The sequence below is a fragment of the Ambystoma mexicanum genome, chromosome 4q (assembly GCF_040938575.1).
Source record: "Ambystoma mexicanum isolate Mex_15411 chromosome 4q, UKY_AmexF1_1, whole genome shotgun sequence".
In the NCBI taxonomy this organism is placed as follows: Eukaryota; Metazoa; Chordata; class Amphibia; order Caudata; family Ambystomatidae; genus Ambystoma; species Ambystoma mexicanum.
The window spans coordinates 782,459,087-782,484,533 of record NC_090928.1 but is presented as its reverse complement, the minus strand read 5'-3'; the positions used below and the strand labels follow the sequence as shown (position 1 = coordinate 782,484,533).

Sequence of the window (25,447 nt, the reverse complement as noted above, 5' to 3'; positions counted from 1 at the left end):
CCGTTCGTAGATATGGCTTCCCGTTCTAATCTCCCCCTGACCGAGCAGCACCACTACACGCAACTGCAGCATGCACTGCAGGCCCACTTTCCCGACCTGATCGATATGCCTGAATATACCCCATTATAACGTAATTGATTTTCAGAGCTGATCAAACAAGGTTACATCGGTTCTGTACAGCGCCATAACCTCTTTTGCCACAACTGAACTGTGAAGTCTAAAGACCAAATGGGAAAGAGATGTGGGTGTTATACAGCCGGTGGAATGGGCCGCCTCACTAATGTTACCCAGAGAGCGCCCCCTCATCCAGAATCAGGCTAATTCAATATAAAATACTGCATAGGATATACTACACAAGAGTGGCGTTATTTAGATGGGGCAAGATTACTGATGCAACTTGTTTGCGTTGTAAAAGTGAGGAAGGCACCTTCTTCCATATCATCTGGGAGTGTACTCGCATTCAAGAATACTGGCAGGCGTGTTGTAACGATATGTCAAAGGTCAGGGATTCGAAGCTGCTACTGTTGGGGGAGGAATTTGACGGTGAACTGTCACAGTATGAGAAGCTGTTTTTATTCACCTCCATTGTGTTGTTAAAAAGAAACATACTGCAACTTTGGGGATCTGCAGTGACACCAAGCTATGAACAGTGGGCTAAAGATGTAAATATGTGTGTCACAATGGAGCATAGAGTGTATACTGCTAGGAGCTGCCCTGGGAAGGTGCAAAAAAAAAATGGAAGAAATGGGAGGATGCTCACTGACTTGCCGTTTGTGTCGCAGAGTCTATATGGCATGTCATGATACACTGTGGAAAATAGTGTCATATTATGTTGTTGTACAAGGACATAACCAAATGTGGTAAAAGACCCTTTTATTTCAATCAAAGTGTGATCTCAGTAGTTAGCGGAAACGGGACGGAGTTGATGTCCCTCCAAGTGTGGGCCTGTGTGTATGTTTTGTTAAAAAACAATGATGTCTCTTAAATCCAAGATGGGCCTCAGTCCTCCGTCCTTCTTGAGGATGAGAAAATAAGGGGAATACCAACCCTTGTTCCTCTCCTTGTTCTATTGCACCTTCACTAGCGGGGTAAAAATTTCCTGCACAAGGAGCTGATCTGGAACTTTGACAGAACTGGGTCCCGGTGGATGATCTCGAGGCCTCTTTAGAAAAGGAAGGCAGTAACCTTGGGATATTGTTTCTAGTGCCCTGCCTCCCACCGGGGTCTTGTGGGCTAAGGCCTCAGAGAGGTTTAGAGGCGGCTGCAGTAGCGGCTGAGGGTGAAGATGCCGCTGCTGAGGCCGATTTAGCACCCTTTCCTCATCCACCACGAGGTAATTTCCCATGTCCCTTCTCTACAGCCCGTCCTTTTCCTCTACCAAATGATAATTATGTGTTATTTATATAGCACCTTAATCAAAAGCACTTTACAGAGCACATATTTTACATACAATATCAACCAACCGAAGTTGGTACTCATTTATTGACCCTGGAAGGATTAAAGGCCGAGTTCGCCTTGCCGGGATTCGAACCTGCGACCTGCAGATCACGCTCAGATTGCAGCAGCGAGCGCAGAAACCGCTAAGCTATCTTGCCGGCAAGGAGGAGTACTAACGAAAAGAACAACCTCCCCAGGAAGATGAGCCCGAATAAGGTTGTGGAGGTTGCCAAATGGAGGCACAAAGTGACTTAAGCTGCCGTCCTGGAGGTCTGCAGCTTCTCCAAGCTTTCGTCCGCCTTGCTGCCGAACAACCTCGAACCGTGGAAAGGCATGTTGAGAAGCTTGGCCTGCACGTTCGGTGCAAACCCCGACTTTCTCAACCATGCAAATCTGCGCAGTACGTTGCTTGCAGCCATGGATCTGCTGATGCAGTCAGCAGTATCCAGCCCTACCTGGAGACACTCCCCCATCACCTCCTTGCCATCCTTAATTATATTCAGAAAGCCTTCCCTTTCTTCACCTTCTGGAATATGTTCAGCCGCCCCTTTTAATACAGTCCCACAGGGTATGGGTAAACCTAGCTAGGGTACAGGTGACATTCGTGGACTTTAAAACCATACTGCCCGAGGTAAACACCTTGTAGGCCCAAGCATCCACCTTCTTATCCTCTCTATCTGGGGGAATAAAGGGATAGGCTGACAGTCGAAGAAGTGCAGCCTGCATCACTAGACTCCCAGGTGTAGGGTCGTAACTGAGATAATCAGGGTCACTGGAAGATGTGCTATACTTTCCAGTATAGCTCTCATTAATAGCTGAGCCAGCCTCAGCAGTCTCCCAGTTAATTTCTACTTTCCTTTGTAGGGCCCTATGGAAGGGTAGAACTGGGTCTTTTTGCAGACCCTGATTCAGGATATCTTATCATTCTGCTCGAAGGTTGGTGAGGCCCTGCTCCAACCCATGAATTGTCACCTTGTTCATAAGGTTGCTGTCTCCTGAAGGGCCAGGTTTTGTAAACTCCAACTCTGGTGACGTATCTAAACCACTGACAGAGTGGAGGGAGTCGCAGGTCTGTCAACCTTGACTCAGGGTCAACTAGTTCCTCAGGAACTTCTCTAGAGCTAAATCCCAATGGAGAAATATCCCCATCTGAGGCACTTTCCTCTTCAAAAATAGAGGACATTGACTTAAAAAAGTCAAACCTCGTTACAGGTTTGTAGATTCTTTCCTGTACTGGAATTTGATGCAAGGTATTCGAAGGAACCAGCAAAGGCGTCAACGGTTTCTTCGATGGAGAGGCCTTGGACTTCGGCGTCGAAGCAATCAGCGCTGATGGCGTTGAAGGAATTGATAGACTCGACGTTTTATGTTTCATCGACGGAACCGGTAGGGATCTACTCAATTCCTGGGTCGCAGCCTTCGACTTTTTGGTGTTGGGTTGAGAATGTCGAGACTCCCGACTTACTACTTGCCAAAGTAGTTTTTGACCTGCCTGTGTCGTCCAAGGGAGCGACCGGGGTCTGACTCTTGCAAGGCTCTTTTGGGGGGGGTTTGTCAAGGCCGCGTTCTGAAAGATTTGCATCATTTCCATCCTGGAAGCATTCCACAAAACTATTTCCAGTGACCGGAGAGCCTGCTGTGTAACCTGAGCCTGCTACAATACTCTTCGGTTTCCCTCCTACAGCACTATATGTAACCCACCAAGCAACTTGGCTCCATCCCCATCATTGCCACACTGGGAGGTCGCCATCAACTGACTGCACTACCCCCTCACCCAGCACCACCTTGCTCCTGCATGCTTTACAAATACAGAATAATCTGACAAACCCATCAAGGGACCACCCATCTTCACAATGAATCTGCAACAGTTTCGGGACTTAAGAAGGAGAGGGAACTGGGGTAATGGAGTATTCATAGCACAATATGATGGTCTTCCATAAGACCTACAGGAAAGTGTCACAGTTGGGTAAAGACACTAATAAGGGGTTGAGAGAATTGCTGGACAATGTTTTGGATGAATTACAAAAAGATGACAGGTTAGGAGACACACCACTCTTAGAGGGGAACCTACCACCCCTGGAGGTGGCGGGAGCACATGCATACCCAGTCAGGATTCATTCTTGCACCCGAGGGATTCCACACTGTGCCCTACCACTTCACAATGACACTAGATCAGATAAGGTCCTTTAAGGAAGCATTTCTGCCACTCTGTACAAACCCTAAAAGGTTTATTAGAGTTTCCCATAAACCTACTACCGCAGATTTGGCTGAATTACTTAAATCCTTAACCCAGAGCAGCCACAGGTGGCAGAAAGACCCCAAAACTTTAAAGATCCATTAAAGGGGAACACTGCTGGAATGATCAGAGACTGGACGTGATAAACATTGCCCTTAAAAAGGAGTACAATTCTGAAAGTAATAAAAGAACTGGAAAAGGCCAAAACAAATTGGTCAAAGGGGGTCATTAACTAATAGCCAAGGATCCAGTCTCTTGGAGCTGGCCATTTCCTGAACTGATGCAATGCAATCTGCTTAACCACTGTGAGCGCGGTGTGCCCGAGCTCGGTGTGCCCCACCGCTCCAGGGTTGCAAGAGTGAGTGCCTGTGGAGTGAAGCCTGAAGGGCACACGTAACCACAGGCCAACTTTCAAAAGACAACTGTGCCAGGCAGCCACCACAGAGACTAGCCGGAGAACTGCATATCAGAGGGAGTATGATGGCACACCCCTTCATGCTCTATGGCAGCCAAAGCAAGATCTGCTTGACGAAAGATGCATTGCTTAAACCATTTCATATAGAAATCTGTGTCTTTGTAATGACAAACTGTACACACCGTGTTTCCTTAACATCCTCTGCAATCGTTGCATTTTTATTATTTGAAAAATTCTTAAAGAATGTACATTTGTTGACAAGAACATCCAATTATAGTACTGCTATTTCATTTATTTGTTCTTACATAAAGACGGCCCCAAAGATTCAACCAAATTCTGCACAACGTCTTTTTTCAGCATTGAAAGGTTAGCATGTTGAGTATTCAAGAGATTTAAAAATTAGACTTCGCAATCTGAAAAGGAAATGTCACTTCAATAATTAGAAGTGTTTGGACTCAGCAAAAAGCAATTCTTACTTTGAGACACACTCACCATTGGTTTGCTATAAAATGGAAATCCTTGTAACTGCCTCAAAGCACCGGTGGCCGAGCTCAGCTCTTTATATACAACAAAGGCCTGTCCCCTCATCTTCATGGTCTTCAAAGCCACAATGTCAACCACATGACCAAACTGGGAGAAAAGAGCGTACAACGATCTCTTCAATTCTGCAGGAAAAAAAAAAAAATAGGGCAACATGGGTTATATATGTAATATACAAACAGACATTGGTAAAGCAGGTTGTGTGTGCAAAGAAAATACAGTCACATTGAGGTAAAGATCATCCCCCTGTGTTGAGAACACTAATGTGTATTCATCACATGTCCTTTAAGACTCATTGTCTGCTTACCTTTTCCAGTTTCAAACACTAAAATGCAATACAATCCTACAAAGATAGATAAAATCACAAATGCAATGAAGAGTAAACATGTAAGAATATCTGTTCTGAAATATTAACAGCACATCAGTGTGTGCAAGCGGTTGCAGAAGTTGTACATTCCTATGGCTAACTTAAGAACTACAGGATGCGACCGAATGCATGACAAAGGAGGCAAGGACATTGGGGGCGGGAATAGGTTCAGTTGTGCCCAGAATTACTTTTGTCTTTACAATCAAATTATTTTATAGCACTTATAAAATTATCTTCAGTTCAAAAGAATGGAATAGGTATTCTATTGTGAAAATATATAGGACAAATATTACTTATCCAGTAGTAGTATCTGTGTGTTGCAGTTGCTTAGTATCACATGTGTTAACATGGGGTGCCATCTAGTGGTTGACTCGCAGTGGTACATGTTTTTGTTAATTCAAAGAAAAAAGGGGAGCGGCATCACACTAAGCCCACAATATGTGTACAGGAACCCATGATCCCTCCCACGGCGACATTCTCAGACATGTCACGGACATGTACTGGCGTAAGTGTAGCTGTGTTTCATACTGAGCCTTGGGGGGTGAAGGGTGTGGCTGGGCAGGCGCATTTAATTCTAAGTGAATACAAGCCAGGTATACCATTACTGGTAGAAGTGTTGGTCTTTTGAGGCTTGTGAATCTGCCTAAATGCACATGCTTCGAAAAGATAGCAAGCAGTACCTGGTTAAGGGGATGGTGGAACTGAAGGAACAGTTGAAAACAAAGGCTTAATACTGCTGGTCGCCTTTGAGAATCTGCTCTTGCCTGTGTTACCACACAGCAAGGTTGAGTGAACGCATGCATCCAACTGTATGCTTGCAATGAAGGCCAGCTTTGCCCTGGTGCTGCTTGTAGCGTGTGCTTTAGGGGTAAAGGAAAAGGGGTTCTTTGCCAAGGTATAGCAGAGCTGTAGCTACATATGCTGATAAAACAATCCATCTTGTTACTAGATACCCTCTCCCCGTTGCCATTGAAACAAGAATTGGTCTATTTTGCTTATTTGTTTGGTTTAGCAAAGGTAGACCATTACCGCTCTAGAACATTAAGTCTGTGGTGCAGTCTCTCCTATTCTGTGCATCGGGAAAGAAAGATGGGAACTCAATTGAATGGTTTACGTCGAATTTGGAATTGTATTTTGGTGGAAAGTGTGGCTGTGATCTTAAAACCACTACGTTTTGAGTATGGTGATGAAGGGTTCAGAAACTAAGCCTGCAGTTTACTTATCCTTCGGAACGAGGCACCTTATGAGGAAAGCAACTTTTAGGCAATTTAATTTAAAGGGGCTTTATGAATTTGCTTAAATGGAGGTCCCATTAATTTTTTTAAAACAGCGTTTAGATCCAAACCAGGCCGGGGTTTGTGTGACTGGTAGGTACATTATTATTAGGGTATTTATTGAACGCGGACCTAGCACCGGGAAAGGAGCTCTTTGGGATCATCGGGGGGAAGAACACAGTGATGGAAGCAGAGAAAAGAAAGAAAAAAAACAGAAAAAAAGGAGCACTTTACTCCACTATTCGCTGCTATGACCAGGACTAGAGTTCGAGGCCATTCAACAGACCTAGCTTTGGAATCATACTAATGGTAAAAGGTGCTATACAAATGCCCGATAACATAACAGTGGGGAGCAGATCAGTCTCAGGTAGGGCGAGTAGTGCAGGGTGTGTGGACCTACGTGTTAAGGAGATACCATTAAATAGGTGTTACGCCTTCTATGAATGCCTTCACTACAGGTACTCTCCACGATGACCCCCTTCCGTTGTGAGGTAGTATATGCTGCCAAATGCACTATGAGTGAGTTTTACACTAAGCCCAAGTTAAACAAAGCAAGTAGGTAACGAGGCATCCGGGTGAGCAATTAATGATTCTAATGTGCTTTTTTGTACACCACATGAACAATTGATTTCATTTGTTAAAGCAGCGGTGCCTAGTGTTGGGGTTTCACGAGATGTCCATGCATTGTGGGGGCAACAGTAATAAAGGAGCCATGGTGGTTGCCTGTGGGCTTGGGTGTGTTATTTGCTGCATCTGCTAAGTTGGTCGTAGACTGGTAAGAGTTAGATCAGTGGGCATACAGACATTATCAGGAGGTTGGCGTACCACGGCTACCTCGCCCATATTGATGCAAGGAAAACCATGGTTGAAGCTTAAGTAGTTTGTGTACTACTTTGCGAAGTAATCAAGTGTGGGTGGGGCATATGAATATATCCTACGCCAGTTCATCCATAGTGCATTGCATGGTGACCCCGGTTTTGGGTGCCTAAATGCAAAGTTTGGGCATTTGGTGTTCTGCTGTTGAAAAGAGGATCCTTTTCTGTGAAAAACCAAGTGGGTTTGTGCAGTTTCGATGTGTGTTCTTGCACTGGTTTGTTTGTATGTGTGAGAGAAAGCTGTGTTGCCCGGGGAGATGTCTATCCTGGATGGATACGTTTTACGCACCATATCTTCTGTATTTTATCTATTGTGCATTTGTTAGGCGCTTATACAGTAATTCAATTCTGTTTCAAAGCGGCCACAAGGCAACAGGGAGGGGAACATGGGCTTGAAAAAAATATAAATACAGTGGAAGATAATGACAAACCTACAATGCCTTGTGAGTATTCAGAACTTGCAAGTGCAGCTTGAAGAGGGGGAGTGGGGGTAGGGGTAGGTGCTGGAATGTCAGAGCTCTTGAGTGAGCAGCAGATGAAGTGCATAGTATGGGGAGTGCTATGCGACCTGAAACCACATTGGGTAGATGGTGCAAGACTACAGGATGAAGACCGGTGGGTGCCGAGGCAAGTGCTGCAAGGTGGGCATAGGCTGGAGTGATTGGGTGTGGGAGGCCAGGATCCCGAAGGATACATAAGGGTCCTGGTCACCAATCACAGCAACTGTGAGATTAGCAGAGGGGGGCAGGGTGAGAAGGGAAGGAGGAGGTGAAGAGGAAAGTCTTGAGGAGCTTCCAGAATTTGAGGTAGTCTTGCTCAAGGCGAAGGAGAGGGGATGTGGGGGGGGGGGGGGGGGTCTGTTCCATAAGAGGGAGCCAGCTGAAGAAATTGATCTGCCTCCAGCCCTCTGTTTAGTGAAACGCTTTAAACACAAGAGTTGGTGCCAGAGGAACTTAGTGGTCTACAGAGAGTATTTAAGATAAAGTTGCAGATAGCATGGTGCCAGGCCCCAGACAGCCTTGTGGATGATGCAGGGGGATTTGAATGCAATCAGTGCAGCAACCGGGAGCCAGTGAAGAGTTATTAGGGCCGGGGAGATGCAGTCCCTGGGCTTATGGCCAGGGACAAGTCTTGCTGCCCCAATACTGGATTAGCTGGAGGGGTTGTAGAATGGAGAAATGTAGATTCAGGAGATGACTATTGCAGTAGTCCTGCCTAGAGAGAAGCAGGGCTCGGGTAACTGACCTTCTGGGGGAAAGTGAGAAAAAAGGAGAATTCCTTCGAGAAGGAAGAGTTAAAAGTAGGACTTCTTGGCAATGTCCCGAGTGTGAAGAAGGAAGGAGAGAGGAGTTGAAAAGGACTTTGGTTTCTGGATTCAGATGAAGGAGCAGGGGGAGAGCCCATAGAGGATGGCCAGAGTAGAGGGAAAAAATAGGGAGCAGGGTTCCCAATGGGAATGACCTCTGTCCTGCTGGCATTGACGCAGAGATCGAGGCACCAGAACTGGGTGGCAATAGGTAGTCGGTGTTAGGCAGAATTGCATGCAGTACCCTCTGGGACCACCACACACAATTAGGACTACAGGTGTAAGCAAGACCAACTTTTGGTATAAGTCTGTACCACACAGTTTGTTGGTAGCGAGCTGAGCAGCCAGGCTTATTTTAAGAGTGAATGTGAGCAGTACAAGTAGTTCTACAAGGACTTTCAATCACAGTGGTTCAAGTGGACACTTCTACTCAAGGTTTCTTGGTAAAAGACTAATTTATTTACACAATAATTTATTCACCCTTTAAGTGCCATGGGTATTTCTCCCCAGTGCCAGGGCCTTTTTTGGCGATTTTGATGTGTCCATTCAATGGCTTGTAACTTTTGTTACATGAGATATCTCTGCCAAATTTGGCTCCTTTTATTCCCCCCCCCCACATGTAGGCGGTCGTAACGCCCCCCAGGAATCCTAGGTTGCTGTAGGGGGGTGAGAGGAAAATAAGCAAAAAGGGCGAAAATTTTGGGTTTTTTCAAAGAATGCCAATAAAATGATGTACAAAGAAGCCTGTGGTTTTTTTCCTTGTAAGAGCTAGGAACAAATGGTTTGTTGTGCCGAGTTCCCCAATTTCCTGGCTTTCAAGGACAGGTTGAGTGGAAACGAAAAGAAAATATTTTGATGTGGTTATCAACCGTTTTGTGAGAGGTAGGCGATTCTGGCCATTTTTGCCAATTGGACGGAATGGAAGAAAAGCCGAATTGGAGGACAGTAAGGCATATATTTCTGAAAAGTAGACATAATTCCAAGTTTAGGAAGGGGTGATTTGCGTAGGTCAGGCAACAACTAGGTAGGGGAAACTGCCATAGATTGGGGGAAAAGCAGGAAAATGACCGAAAAAAGGTATGTGTTGGACATGGTTGGCTTGGTACGGCAATGGCTTCTATGAATTTTGAGAAAAGCAATGCTCCGCTACATTCCCCGACTCTTGCAGCTAGGAGAGCACACATTTTTTGTAGTGTTTTACAAAACAAGCATTACCACAAGCCAAACACATAGCCATGGTACACAGAACTTTTACGCTGACGGCCTGAACAGACACACTTAGCATGCGTAAATCGGGAAAACCAATGTGGTGAGGAACGGCAAGCATACATTTTTTGAAAGAGCACAGGCAGACCTTTTGAAGGGTAGGTGACTTATGCAGGTTACAAAAGTGTATGGTGCCTAAAGCAGCGACTAAATGTAGGTCACATTTGGGAAATGAAAGGGTTGAGTGACAAAGGGCACCAGCAAATGGGTCAAAACGTTATGAAAACCACACAAACACAACAAATGTTATACCTTCCCGCATCTCCTCAGGTGTCCCGATGAAAACGGTACCTCACATGTGTGGGTGCACCTACCTGGGCGCCAAGGGGAAAGCCAAAAACACAAGTAACCCCAAGTCTGTTTTCAGACCAGAATTTCAGACTCTGCCGACCGGCACACCATACAGATATGGGCCTCAGGTGTCCAAGCCACCAAGGAAAACAGGGAACCCCATGCATTTCTGAAAAGAGGACACCCGTGGGAATCCGAAGAGGCATGATTTGCGCAAATCGCCCCAAAATGTATTACCCAGAAGCCCCGGCGAAGTCCGAAATGTGCCAAAATAAACCCACATTTTTCACTTTGTCTGGGGTTCTGGGTAAAACATTCTGGTCTGCTTTGCGCAAGTTGGACCTCTGTGGATTCCTACTGGTGCCCTCTTTTCAGAAATGCATGGGGTTCCCAGTTTTACTTGGTGGCTTGGACACCCTATGCCCAAATCTGTAGGTTATCTCCCCAAACTCTTTTGTGGTGATCAGTGGGTTAGCCTTTTCCCATTGCAGCTAGATTGGTGAACCCACACATGTGAGGTACCGTTTTCATTGGGACACCTGTGGGAACGTGGGAAGGTATGACATCTGTTGTTGCCAGCGTGTTTCGGTGGCTGAGCAGAGTGAAATGTCTGGAAATTGTGTTTTTTACCCCCCAAATCTGGATTTTGCCGGGGGTTCTGGGTAGTAGATTCTGGGCCGATTTGCGCAAGTCAGACCTCTGGATTCCCACGGGTGTCCTCTTTTCGGAAATGCATGGGGTTTCCTGTTTTCCTTGCTGGCTTCGACACCCTAGGGCCAAATCTGTAGGTTGCCCACATGAACAAAATGGGCAGTGGCGAAAGGCTTGGGGTTACCAGTGGGTTAGCCTTTTCCTTTTGCGCCCCTGGTAGGTGCACCCACACATGTGAGGTAGCTTTTTCATCGGGACACGTGTGGGGATGTGGGAAGGTAGGCCAAGTGTTGTTGGCGGTGTGTGGCCAGAGCAAAATGTCTGCGAATGGTCATTTCCAGCCAATTTCAAAGACATTTCCCTGTGTCCACTCACCGAAACAAGTCGCCAACAACAGAGGTTATACCTTCTCGCGTTCCCACAGGTATCCCGACGAAAAAGGTACCTCACATGTGTGGGTGCAGCTACCGGGGGCGCAAAAGGAAAAGGGCCCTCCAAGAGATTTTTTTCTTGATAGTGTTGGTGAGGTAGCTGGGTGCTTTATTCGACATGTATTTATGTACAACAGTGTTTTGAAAATGATTCTGGCTTCGATAGGCAGCCAATGATTTTCTCACCTAATGTGGTCCGATTTCTTTATGCCTAGAGCCGCTCTCAGGGCTTTATTTTGCAGTAGTTGAATCTTACTGATATTTGTTTTGGAGGTTCCAAGTAGGAAGGCTTTGCAGTAATCAAGTTTGGTGAGATCAGCGTTCTAGCTTGAGTGATGCAGTTTGTCGGAGTGAGGAACTGGCGACTGAGTGCAATGAGTTTATCGGTATATGCTGTGGATGAGGAGAGGGCTGATATGTTTGTTCATGGAGAGGTTGTGTCTATATATCCCCAGACTTTTAACTTGCTTGAGTACTGGGATCAGGGTACCTTCAATATTGATGTGCGAGTAGTCTGGATGGAGGATGCTTATTCTTTTTTATGAACCTACGATGAGAACCTTTTTCTCATCATTGAGACAAGGCTGTTCAGTGCCATCAAGTTTTGAATGATGGCATAGACTTTGATGGTCTGGATATCTTGGGTGTAGTCCCCAGTGATAGGGATGAGGATCTGGGTGTCATCTGCAAAATTAGTGTAGATGACACCATTATCGTCTAGTGCTGAAAATAGAATTTTTTTTTTTTATTTGTATTTACCAAAAATATTTGGTTTTACAAAGTGGGTTCAAGGTTGGTGATTTTTGTAGTCACTAACAATTTCATGTTAATGTTCTTATGGGTAGATTTCTTGTTTTGTGGCTTCAATTAATGTTAAGGCTGTTTGTAAGATTTTTGCAGTGGCGATTGACCATGACGTTTGACCGCTTACCAGGAGTGGCCACCAGGCCACTTCCTCACGGAAAGCTGAACTCTCTAGAATGGGGGACAGGTAGATCGGTCTGATTTTTCCTAGCGCCGAGCATGATGTCAGTAAGTGACGTCAATATTGTCGTCTTTTTTGCAAAGCCTGCAGATGTTGGTGCTTGAGAGACCCATTACATGCAGGATTTCGTTCGCTGGCAGAAGATTTAATCTTGCCCTTAGGTAAATCTGTCTCTGCGATTTACTTGAAAATCTTTTGTAGACTTCTGCAGTGTCCCTTTGTTTCATAGGAAGTGTCGGCAATCTGGTTAAAAGTTTGTTCTTTCCCGCCTTTTCCAAGGTGGAGATCCAGTCGAGTTCCTCTAGTTTTTTTTTTTTTTTTTACTCTTAGGGGATTTTGGGTCAGGTCTTCCACTCTGCAGTATATGGAGGTAAGAAGGTTTTTGTTTGGATGCCCAAGTTGTCAGCATTTTGAAGCTGCTGTCCTTCATTTCTGTATTTATCAGTTTATATAGGTGCAGAGCATCCGGTAGTAGGATTTTGCGGTACAGCGACAAGCCACGGTCCGTTTCCCGTTATTGCCTTTAGGGAAACGAGACCTAGCTCTCTTCTCTCCTGATTGCCGGTAATGAAGTTGATTTTGGAAAGGACATCACAGATCTCCAAAAGAAGCCTTCGATTTTTTGCCATATTGCTTCCGGGATCGTTGGCATTGCCTCAGTGCCGTAGATCAGACAGGGGATAACTTTAGCTTTGTAGTACTCGATTACTGGGAGCATGGAAAAACGGCCAAATTTGTTGTCCAACATTCTTGCTTGTGTCGTCAGAATGCGAGCCTTGGACCAGATGAGTCTTTGCATCCTCACTTCTGAGCGGGTGTTGTCCATCATTACTCTCAGGAATTAGAATTCGGTCACTGTTTCTACTTTGATGTTCGAGTTGCCATCTTTTCACCTTTATTTTCTTTAATTTCTAAACTTGTTACGTCCGATGTAGTCCGACAGGTTGGCTAGTTGTCGTTTCAGGCCAATCGGGGTTTGGTCAAGCAGAGTAATATCGTCTGCATACAGTATTCTGCTGACCAGGGCACCACCTAGTTCGGTGGAAATGCTCTCACGGAGGCGGATTCATCTTTATAGTCCCCTATGAAGGCTATGAAGTGTGCTGGCGCTAGCGGACATCCCTGCTTGACGCCTCTACTTGTCGGAATTTCGTCCGATAGGGTCCCATTTCTGTTTAGCTTCACTCTCATAGATGTTCCAAGGTGGAGGGCTTTTATCGGCTCCAGGAGGTTTTCCGGGCAGTTCCCAGACTGTAGCTTGGTCCATAGCAACGACCCGTCGACTTTGTCGAATTCCTGTGTGAGGTCTATGAACGCTAAGTACGCCCTTGAGGTCCCCTCATGAGTTTTGCTTTTCAGGATCATGAAATTTACTGTAGTCCCCGAATTTTTCAGAAGACCGGCCTGAAAGGGTTGGTGGGTAGGTGCACTCTTTGCCGAAGCTTGGAATTTCAGGAGGAGCATGCCGAACAGTTTCCCGAGGATGTCAAGGAGGGAGACTGGTCGATAGTTTTGCAGATCGGCCCTGTCGCCCTTCTTGAATATTGTCACCACCACAGATGTAGTCCAACGGAAGTGATCTTAGAGGCGCCTTTTCTGAATATCATGCTGATAAGGGTAGACCACTCTCCTGGGAAGTTTTGGAGATCGATATTAGGGATTCCATCCGGTCCCTGTGAGGATTTGAGCTTATGAATCATTGTTTGGATATCCTCTTTGATGGAGGTCGAGCCAGCGAGCTTTCTTATCAATGGAGAAGTTGGCCGTGGCATCTTGAGCCTCACAGAAGAGCGTCCTGAAATGGGCTATCCAGGTTGCTTCGCACACACAGTTCGCCCGAGATGGTTCGGTGCGTGCCCCTGATGATTTTATTAATGTCCAGAAGTCTTTAGTATTCTTTCCCACCAGTGTCCTCAACATTGCTTCGGCATCTCTTTGATCGAGGGCAATTCTGTGATTCTTTAACCATGATTTGTATAGATTGGTTTTGCTTTTGAGCTCAAGTTGGTCCATAGGTAACTTAGTGTTGTTTGCCTTTCGCTTTATGCGTCAAAAATGGGCTTGTTTTGCTACCAGTAGCTTGTCATATTGGTGGATACTTGGTCCGCTTTGGTTAGGGTTTTTTCTGGTCTTTGCCTTGTATGGGCTCAGTAGAGGTTGATAATCATGTTCGGGAGGATCATTCGGTTCGTTGCGATCCATCATTCATTGGTAGTTGAGCGTTAAAGCTTTGATGCTGCTGGCTGTGAGCTTTAGGTGATTTCCTTGGCAATTGATTTCAGCCGCAAGTGAAGGGTAGCGCCACTCTGTTCGGGGCGGCCCAGGTTGCTTTCAGCAGGTTGTGATCGCTTGCAGCGGTTTTTACGACTTCGAAAGAGGCGACAAGCTTCAGGATGCCATCTGATGCAAAGATGTAGTCTACTGTTGCACTTGAAGAGTCTCTTTCCCACGTTGGGTGGCGATCTTGGTTAGGGAAAGCCTGGCTGATGTTATGGCAGCCCCGAGAGTTCATTATCTCTTGCCAGCGAGCTCCTTTTATTTCAGCTGGCGCTTTGCTTGCTTCTTCTCATCTGAAAGTGCAGGGCCCCTAGCATTTAAGTCCCCACAAATTATGATGTTCACCACGTCTTTTTCTGCATATAGGACGCCAAGCTCTTTCCCGGTGGAGTTTAAGAACTGCACGTCCAATGAGGTTTGAGGGTTCCAGTAAATGATGATGATGATGATGATGATACTGATGCTGGTCCAGTACAGTTTGTTTTCTGATAGAATATAGAAGTTTAGTATAAGCATTGTAAAGGGTGGAGGAGAGGCAAGAGCCCCGGGGAACTCCTATGGGTTCAGCGGCCTCATTGCCGAAAGAGACACTGGATGTTCGTTCAGCTAGGAAGGATTTGATCCAGAGTATGGTGTCATTTGAGAAATGAAAGTCATTATTTAGTATTTCGCAGAGTTTGTCATGGTCTACAAGGATGAACGCTGCTGATAATTCCAGCAGCAATAATATGCCAATTTTTCCTGTGTCTCGGATAGTATCAGACATCTGCCACCTCCTTGAAGGACTAGACCTTGATGTCCTTGGTTTTACTGAGACATGGTTCACGGCCAGCTCTGTCACGAGCTTTGACACGCTCATACCTGATGGCTACAAGATCCTCTCAGCACCCAGATCCTTGTGGTCCGGTGGCGGGGTAGCCCTGATCTTTCCCGAGTGGATTCCTACCTCTCACTCAGACCTACGCCTCTTTTGAATGCCTTGCCTGTAGGCTTTCTCTCTCGCCCAACCATTCTCTTACTGTGGTTACCATCTACCGGCCTCCTGGTCAAATCACCTAATTTCTCTGAGTGGGCAGACCTCTCCTTCTCCCTCCTGGCCTCTACCACTCAACTCCTCCTCCGCCTCCTCAGTGACCTCAATATACATTTAGACACTCCTCGCTCCTCCTCTGTACTCTTCCGTGACCTCTGCGACTCCCTCTCCCCGTCCATCCTCCCCCCCCCTGGCCCGACTCACTCTACAGGGCACACACTCAATGTCTTGATCTCCTCTGACCCCCCCCCCCCCCTTCTCCATCCCTCTGACCACTCCTCTCTCATGGAGCGATCACCCTCTCCTCTCATCTCATCTCTCACTCTCCCCCCGCCTCACCACCTCTCCCCCCCCCCCCCCCCCCCAAGCCCAACACTGCCACCTACCTTCTCAGACATCCGGCCCATGAAGAGTGTGTCAGTTGAGGCTTGTGCCGCCATTTTGTCTCCCCCCCCCCTTGCCCACCCATCCACCTTTGGCTAACTCACAGCCTGACACAGCCCCGTCTCTGCTCTACTCTTCAATTTCTGATACGCTTGATGCTCTTGCCCCTTTCATGAGGACCCGTTTGAAGTCCAAAGCCAAGTGTAATTCCTGGTATGGCTGATCTAGCTACACTTAAACGTAAGTGTAGGGCGGCTGAGAGGTAATGGAGGACTTCTTGTTCATCCTCTGACAAACAGGCCTGTCGCCTGCTACAAAGGCAATTCCGACTCTGTCCTCACCAAGAAGAGAGTCCACATTCAAGCTCGTGTCTCTGCGGCATCTAACAGGGCCGAACTCTTAGAAATCTACAAGGAGCTGGCCAACCCTGCTGCAGTCTCTACCCATCCTGTTGCCTCCCAGGCTCTTTAAAAAGCCCTTGTGCCCGCACTTCATTAAAAAAAAAAAAAAAAAAAACACAAATAAAAATTCTGTCCAGCCTCTCCACCTACACCCCTCCATCTGTGCTTGCTAACCCTCCTTTAGCCAACGCCCCCCCCCCATCCTTCTCGTCCTTTCCTCTTTTCTCCCCTGACGAGGTCACTAGACAAGTCCGATCTATGAAAGCCTTGTCAAAACGGGTTCATCCCTGTTCCTCGAAAACCATCAAGGACCACATTGACTCGCTCCGGCCCTTGCTGATTTTTGCAACCACTCCTTTGCCTTGGGATCCTTCCCCTCCACTCTAAAGCACTCCTTTGTGCAGCCTCTTCAAGAAACCCACAGCTGATCCTTCTTGTCCAGCTAACTATCGCCCAATTTCCATTACTCCCTTTCTGGGCAAACTCCTGGGAAAGTTGGCCATCGCAGCTTAACCTTCATTCCAATTCTGTTGGCTGTCTCCATGACCACCAGTCTGGCTTCAGAGCTGCCAGAAGCACGGAAACTGCTCTCCTGAACATCAGTGAAGATCTGCTCTCCAACCTTGACTAACAGTCTCTCTGTCCTCATCCTCCTCGATCTCTCTTCTGCCTTTGACACAGTCAAACATACCATCCTGCTCAACCGTCTCCGTGAAAACCTCGGTATCACTGATCAGGCTCTGGCCTGGCTGACATCGCTTTCCTCTCAGATCGACCCTCCCAAATCCAACTTGGTTCCTTCCTTTCATCCATCTTCCTCTCTACCTGTGGTGTTCCCGAGGGGTCTAACCTCTCGCCCTGGCCTTTCAACCAATACCTGGCAACTCTCACCCACTGCACTGCCACTCTGCTCAAATTTCCAGTGCTACGCTGACCGATCTCTCATCTCTCTCATCTCTGATTGCCTAACTGCCATTGAAGATTGGTGTGCCGCCAATGATCATTGTCTGAATGCCAGCAAGACGGCGATCCTCCAGGTTAGGCAGAATCCTGTGCAATTACTTTAGGGAGCACTACAGAAGATTAAGACTACAGGCATGAGCAATAAGCAGTATTCAGGGTTTACACAATAGGACTACAATACTAGGGTACAAGGAAACACTGACAAAGCTTTGTATTAAAAAGAATATATATATTCATTACACACTTCTAGTTCAATACATTAATCAGTTATAAAAGCAAGTTAAAATCAGTCAAGAAAAGTATACACAACTCCCTAGTTAAATTGTAGACAAGTCTGAGCAAGAGTGAAAACTGAGCAAAACGGCACAGTGAAAACCAAACACAAATGGCACTCTTATCAATTTCTCACAAGGGAGGGAAAACACAAGATACAGAAATATCTTCTTACACACCCTAACAACACTTCCCATAAGTTTGTGAACAAGTTTAGGCAAGGCAGCACTTTAGTTTGTATAATACTTAAATGAAAACCGAGCAAAATGGCACTTCACAAGTTTGGAAAGTGGGAAGAAGGTGATTATAAGAAGTGGGTGCACCAACACAGTTCTAGTTGAGAAGCAATCTAGAGAAGGCAGTTCTAACAAATTCAACCAGAGTCAATAGGCCTGTGCCAGAGTCAGTGGTACAGGGCAAAGGGCCCAGGAGTAAATTGTTCTTGTAGCTGCAGTCAAGTCTTTGTAAAACGATTCGAAAAGGTGGATGCAGAAGGTGAAAGACAATGTTAGAAGATGGGGAGGCCAACTGAACAGGTAGGTAAAGGATTTAAAACACCTTTAGCACTACCGCGCGGAAAGGGAGGCATGGCGGAACAAAGTACCTTAAAATGAAGAAGAGGCTCCTGCGGTGGCAGTTGTTCCCGGCAGTTCCTGCAGTTTGGGAGATCCAGCAGAGGAAGAGAGGCTCAAGTTACTGCACTGCCGAGGGATGAAACCAGCCGTGATGCTGCCCAACAAATAAAAAGGTACGCTCCTTTAAAATTGCGGTCCGGGTGGACGGGTGCCTGGCTATCCGATCTCTGAGTACAGGGTACTGGCGATTCGACCAAGACAGGTCCGGGAAGGCTATCGGCAAACTGGTTGGCCCCACCAGCTCAAGGGAAGAAGGCTCTTGCAGATGAAGATCTTCTCTCGTCGTGTGGAGAAAAGTGGTGAGACGCTGCAGCAGGGTTTCACCGGTGGTTCAGTTGTTGCAGATGTCTTTGGCTTCTCTCCTCTTCGGCTTCTTAGTTCCAGTGGAGACGTCTTGCTCTTCCAGTCCTCAGGACCCTGCTTTTATGCAAAAAGATCCCCATTCATACAGCCTAGCTGTCACTCACACAGTGGAGTGGTCATCCTGGCGGGAGACCCTTCAGCCCATCAGGGCAGAGTGCAACATGGGTTGCTGAGGCAACCCTGTCCAGGGGTCCTACACCCCCCTCCCACACATCCACACCAGACTCGGTGGCGCCCTGAAAGGAGGGCTTCTTGGCAGAAGCCCACCAAAAGGACGAACAAAGGATCCCCGACCTGGGTTAGGAGTTTAGAGAAAGACACAAGAAAGGATTTATATGAAAGTTCTGGCAAATAAAACCTACCGGAGTAAAGTTAATATAAAAATAAACCAGCGGCATGTTAGAGGCTGTCAGTAAATGTGGTAACCTCAAACAATGGGAAAATCCCATAGGGAAATATTCGCGGTCGAATATTTTTGGTAGTAACCACTGCCACCAGCCAGAAACATTTGAGAGAGGGACTGTACGGTACCCTCTCGAAAATGAACATAAGGGAAAAACTATTAATCCTTGCCAGTACCTCCATAGTAAGTTGGGTTGTACTGGTTTTGTTCATAAAGATTGACTAGTAAAGTCAATGGGGACTTTACATGCCTTGGGAGACAGTAGTCTGTCCCAGGGTATGGAGTCTATGTTTGGGGGTCGCTACGACACCCGTGTCACTGCACGGAGGGTGTTTTGTAACACATGTGGATAAAGATGGTTCCTATGGAGGGGAGATAAACCCCATAGACATTAAACACAAAAACATAGCCTAGAAAACACATAGCAAATATGCCTAAGAGTGGGAAAAAGAGTCACACTCTTAGCAGGAGAAGAAAACAAACCCTTCAAATCTAGCAAAGCTGCTGTGGGACTCTATAGGTAAGGGAAATTAGCCATAGAATGAGAATTCTCCCTAACACACCTCATTGGCACCCCTTCACCATCCTATCCCCTCACTCTATGGCCGGCCTCCCTTGGCCCTAGAACTTGGGGGTCATCTTTGACTCCACACTTTCCTTCTCTGCCCACATCTCTGAGGTCTCTAAAAAGTCAAACTTCCTACTGCACCTCCTCAGAGGTACTCTGCCTTTCCTCTCCTTCCCCCAGAAGCTCATGGTATCCCAAGCTCTGGTTCTCTCTAGCTTGGACTATTGCAACAGCCTCTTTCTAAATCTACCTGCCTCTACTCTCCGCCCTCTGCAACTAATCCAGAACAGGACTGTGGGACTTGTCCTTGGCCTCAAGCCCTGGTATCATCTCTCCAGCTCTGAAATCTCTCCATTGGCTCCCAGTGGATGCAAGGATTACATTCAAAACTCTCTGCATTGTCCACAAGGCTTTCTGGGGCCTGGGTCCAAAATACCTTAAGCTATCCCTCCGCAAATACCTCCCCTCTCGAGCTCTTCGCTCCTGTACCTCCAACTCCCTCAGGGTCAGTCGTTTTTCAAAGAAACGAGCTGGGGGTAGATCTCAGTCTTTGACCGAGGCCTCCCTCTGGAACAGCCTCCCTGCCAATCTAAAACTTGAGGAGAACCATCTCCGGAAGCACCTCAAGACCTTCCTCTTTTCTTCTGCCTTCGCTCCCCCTCTCCCCTGTTGTCTCTTGGAACTGTGCACCCTGGCCACCGTCTGTCTTCCGGGCCCAGGTACCTCCTCACCCTGCCACCCTCCTGCACTGCCTCCGGGCCACCCCTTGCACTGGGGTCTGTATCTGTACCCATACAGCCCCCCCCCCCTTTTTCTTCCTGCACTTATCAGACCTACCCTGTCTGCTGCCTTAAACCAAGCACTTGCAAATTGCTGGCTGCACTACCACTGTTTGTTGCCTTTATCATTTATTGTTATTTATCTGTTTCTCCTGCTTCGCACTTCATTTCGCCCCCTTCCATGCACTTGCGCATTCTCAATGTCACTGGGCCTAGTAAGATCGCCGTTTTGGTCTCCCTGTTCCCCTCCCTTGCCTTGTCGCGCTCTGAAACACTGGTGTACGAGCGCGATCAACATCTCTTTGGCTTTTAAAATCCATAAGGGCTGTCTCAGTACTATGGTTGGGCCTGAACCTGGATTGTCTAGCCCCTAATAGGTTGTTTTGTTCAAGAGGGGTTTGTATTTGGTCATATGCAATTTGTCGATTTTAAAAAGGAAGGGGGCAGTAGTTAAGGGCCAACAGTTGGTAGGGGATAGTGGGTCTAGAGTAGGTTTTTTTAATAGTGGCGTGACCTACGCTTCTTTAATACTGGCTGGGACCAGGTTGGAAGTAAAAGAAGAAATCACAAAATCAGTGATAATGGGGGTGAGGGTGGGGGGCGCATAGTTTAGATGTGCTGGAAGTTGTCCACTTGCAGTTTGATGCTTGGCTATGGTTATTTTGTACTACTTCTTGGGAGACTGGGACGAAATTGAATGTGGGGGTGATGCCTCCTGTGGACTTAGTATTGGGGTTCGAGATTATGTTTTTTTCCCCAGATAGTAGGTTTATTTTAGAGATCATTTTATAGGAGTTTGATTTTGGTGGCAAGGGCATCTTGAATAGTGGTGCATTATTTACTTGGTTGAACTGGGTTAGTGATTGGGATAGTTTTTTTCCAGCTCCAGCTTGAGGATGGAAAATAACTTTTGTATCTGAAGAGGCATTGCTGATCCTAGTATTGAGCGCATCTGCTTTATGTGCAATGATGGCTTATATATTTTATTTGCGGTGTTGAATGCGTCAGCGGCTTCTGAATTGTGGGTTTTGTTGAAGTAGCGTTCAAGCGATCGTTTAGTTCGTCTGAGTGAGACTAGTTCATCATTAAACCAGAAGGAAGATTTTTTTGTCCTTGCGTCTAGTTTTAGTCACACATGGTGCTAGGTTGTCTATTGTGTTCGTAAGGCACTTATGCTAATCCTTTTGTAATTGAGGGCATTTACTAGCATTGGGTTGAGGTTTTCTGCTGAGTGTGCGGATATTCCTCTTTACATAAAATTCTGGTATGATCGATTTAGGCAAGTCTGGTTCATTACATAAGATAGGAGAAGTTTACACTATGGTGGTCTGACCAGACTAATGTGTTAATGGATTCTATGGATACTGAGGTATTAAGTAGTAGAATCCAATCTAACATTCTCCCTTTCACATGGGTGGCTGCGTTCACGAGTTGTGTGAAAGCCATCTCTTTCAGGGCACTGTGTAGTGCTTCTGCTTTATGATCTTGGGCATCGTTGAAGCCGAGATTCAGATCGCCAAGGATTATACATTTTGTTTTAGGTTTGATGGGTGGCGTTCGTAGTAAAGGTATGTCTAGGTCAGGCTGTGAATTAGTATTGGGCGCTCTGTAAATAGTTACTATGTTGCTAGTAGTTTTGTGGTTAGTGGCTAGCTTGGCTAATAGGATTTTGTACCCGTCTGGGCTCTCGATGGAGCAGGCTCTTATCTTAAGTTGGGTTTTGGCAATAATGGCTACTCCACCACCTGGGCCTCGTTCTGACTTTGTTCTGTCAGTCCTAAGGATAGTGTAATCCGGAGGAATGGTGATGGAGAGTATTGGTCCAGAAGCTTGGTGGAGCCAGGTTTCGGTCACTATAAGTAGATCCAATTGCCGTTCAATAATGTAATCATGTATTACAGATGCATGGGCGGCTATAGAACTTGCATTAATGAGTGCTGATTTGAGGTGCGTAGGGGGTGGCGACTGGGCTGAAGTTGTTAAACATGTGTTAGTGCTCTGAATGGGGGTGGTTTGTTTGGATGTGGTGATCATTTTGGATGGTTTAGCTTGGTAGACTGATGTATATATACCGTGCCTATGGTGGTAGGAGAGGCAGGGACAAATATGTTAGTACAGTTTGTAGTTCGAGACCAAAGTCTTTGGGCTCTGATGCTACCGTGAATTGGGATCAGTTTGGATTGCTTAGATTTTGTGCAGTCCTGAACAGGATAAAGTGCGGTGGTGTAGGTCCGTGATCTGAGTCTGCTACACCTCGTTGCACCGTGGATCCGGTAGGTCTTTTTTGGTTCGTTATTGGTAATGAATGTGTGTGGACTAGTGACAGTATGTAGCTTTTGGACTATGCGGGCATCAGTTTGGGTGCTGGCTTGGTGGTAGTGCAGAGCGAACGGATTAGTATGTGGTAGGAAAGGAGTGTGGTAGGAAAAAAGTGGGGCAGGGGATGGGGTGGTGATGGCGGCATGCTATTCTCTGGAGACCATTTTTGTGGATGAGGAAGTGGGAGCCTGTACATAGCAAATTATGAGTAACAATGCAGAAAGGTAACATCATGAACATTAACCAACCTGGCATGGTTTAGTAATGTTGGCGTGCTAAGTATTTGATGTCTGTGGGTGAGCTACTAGAGGAGGAGGCTAGGGATCAACATAGCACCGAGTGGTAGAATCAGAATGGTGGTAAATGCATTCATAAACATTACGGATAGGTTGTTGTGATAGGCTATAGAATTATACGTTATACAGGTAGAGTAGTAGAATTATCACCATGTACAGTTCGCACGGATAAAGTTGTGGGCACACATACAATACATTTGGACACGTGTACGTTATGCACAATACGAGATTGGGTTAATCTCAGCAGTGGTAGACAATGCATATAGTTCGATATGTTACATAATATCATTACGTAGCATTGTGAATAGGTAGCAGGGCGCATACAACACATTTCCGTATATTGCCATATTAGTGCGAGCGAGTCATTCAAGTTCTTACCTATTTTCGGCTGGTGGGATCATCCTATGGGGACGATTGGATGAAGAGTTACTTGCTGGTGCTGTGCACTTCCATACACGGACAGCCGCAGACAGGCCCTTTAGGACGCGGCCCTTTGGGTGAGCGGCCGGCTTCCGCCTCGGTCGGGGGCTCGGCCTCAAGTGGATTGGCGCAACCAATCAGCTGGTTGTGTAGGTGTCTGAGGAAGTTCTCAGTGGCTTCCTAGGAATACGGTAGCCATTTTCGATGGTCGCGTGGAAGACAAAATATATTTGAATAAACTGCGGTTTCAGAGGAAGAGCAGGCAGCTCTTGATGTTGGAGCTTCAATGCAGATGGGCTCGGCCGCTGGATGTCTAAAAGACATCCCTGCGTCACTGCACGGAGGGTGCTGTGTAACACGCATGAAAAGATGAGGTCTATGGAGTAACTTAAAACTCCATAATAGAGAACACAAATGTAAAACACACATCAAAATACATGAGAGTGGGGAAAAAGGCTCAAACTCTTTCCAGGTTAAAATAAAATAAAAAAAAATATCAAGTCCTCAAAATCTAGCAAAGTTGCTGAGGGTCTCTAAGGAGAAGGGAATTGGCACATTTCTGAGAATTCTCCCTAACAGTCGGGATGATGGAAGATGCAAGAGGGTCAGCAGGAAGTTTGATAAAAAGTTATATATCAAAAGGTATCATGGAGACGTTTTAGGAGTGTCGAAGTCAGAGGAGCGATCGAGTAGGATGAGGACAGTTGGATGCGAGCAGTTCACGGGTGTTCAGAAGAGCAGTTTCCGTGCCTCTGGATGCTCGGAATCCAGATTGATGGTCGTGGAGACCACCAAGTTCAGTGTGTGAGGTCATTCCTGGAAAGCCAAGCTTCTCCAGCAGTTTCGCAAGGAAGGGGGTGATCGAAATAGGGCAGTAGTTGGATGGCAAAGTAGGGTCTGCTGAAGGTTTTTTCAGGAGGGGGCACAAAGGGAGTGCTTGAGGACAGAGGGGGAAGGATCCAGTGGCAAGAGTGGTTGCAGAGATCAGATAGTACAGGGGCAAGAGCCAATGTTGTACTTGATGGTTCTGGCGGAGCAAGGGGAAACTGGTTTGGAAGAGACCTTGATGAAGCGGACAGCTCTGGTGACCTCTTCAGGAGTGAGTGAGAACGGATGAAGGATGGTTGTTAGGGAGAATTCTCATAAATGTGCCAATCACCTTAGAGACCCCCAGCAACTTTGCTGGATTTTGAAGACTTTTTTTCTTTACCTGGGCAGAGGGTGAGACTCCCCCCCCCCCCCCCCACTTTCTCATGTATTTTGATGTTTGTTTTACTCTTATGTTCTTTGATTGTGGAGTTTTAGACAACTCCATAGGTCCATAGGCATCATCTTTTATGTCACACAGCACCCTTAATGCAGTGAGACAGGGAAGCCTTTCAGGCTGTCCCATGGGTTGAATACCTTCTCTGGGATAAAGTAAAGTGAAATTTATTTTGACTAGTCATTCATTCCTAGACCCAGCACACACCATCTTACAATAGAGTGATGAAGGGGTTACTTAGTATCCCTCCTGCCCCCACACCCTTCCACCCCCATGTCTAGAAACTCATGTAGCAGTCAAATGCTACCCTTCCCTCTCAAAATGGCTGGTGGCAGTGGTTTTACAATGAACTAACATGATTTTTCCCTATCGCGAACACCGGTAGCGTTAAATCGCAGTAGCTATGTTTTTCAAATGGCATCTGAGCCTCCTTTGTTTAAACAGGTCCCGGTCTTCTTTTTTCGTCATTTCTTTTCGGAAAGGTCCTTCTAGAGTTTGTCTCTGTGCGCCAAACCAGGTTTGGTCCCTTAGTTCCTATGCCTTTGGTGGGCTTCAGGACTGAAGACCTCCTCTGGCGCCCGAGTGTCTGGGGTGGGCAGGAAGTAAGGGAGGTGCCCGAAACTCTGTGCGCTTAATCTCCTAGGAGACGCACATGCACTCGTATGATTGGCTGGCTGTCAGGCAAGGACAGCCACCCTTCTGGGTGAGTGGCAGCTAGGCTGGAATGAATGGGAGAAAACTGTTTACAAGGAGAAACTCTTGGCTTGGAAAGCAGAGTCGACCACTGGAATGAAAGAACCGAAGACGAGCTGGAAGAGGACAGCTGCTGCAACTCCTGGACCGTTGGTTTGCCCTGTGAAGCCCTGCTACAGGTCCGAATCGCCAGGTTTGGTCTTGGCTCATTTTTGCCTTTGGCGGGATTCACAAGTTAAGCCTGCCTGGCTCCAGAGTTGGGGTAGGCAGGAAGCGAGGGAGGTGCCCTAAACTCCCTGTGC

The 25,447-nt window shown here is 46.6% G+C and overlaps 1 protein-coding gene across 1 annotated transcript in view; it reads right to left on the bottom strand.

Moving 5' to 3' along the window:
• Nucleotides 1-25,447, bottom strand: part of SNRPB2 (small nuclear ribonucleoprotein polypeptide B2) — a 152,975-nt gene that overhangs the window by 56,988 nt on the left and 70,540 nt on the right. Inside the window, exon 3 of the mRNA XM_069608348.1 lies at nt 4,581-4,753. Coding sequence (XP_069464449.1) covers nt 4,581-4,753 — 173 coding nt within the window. The remainder of the gene's footprint in view (nt 1-4,580; nt 4,754-25,447) is intronic.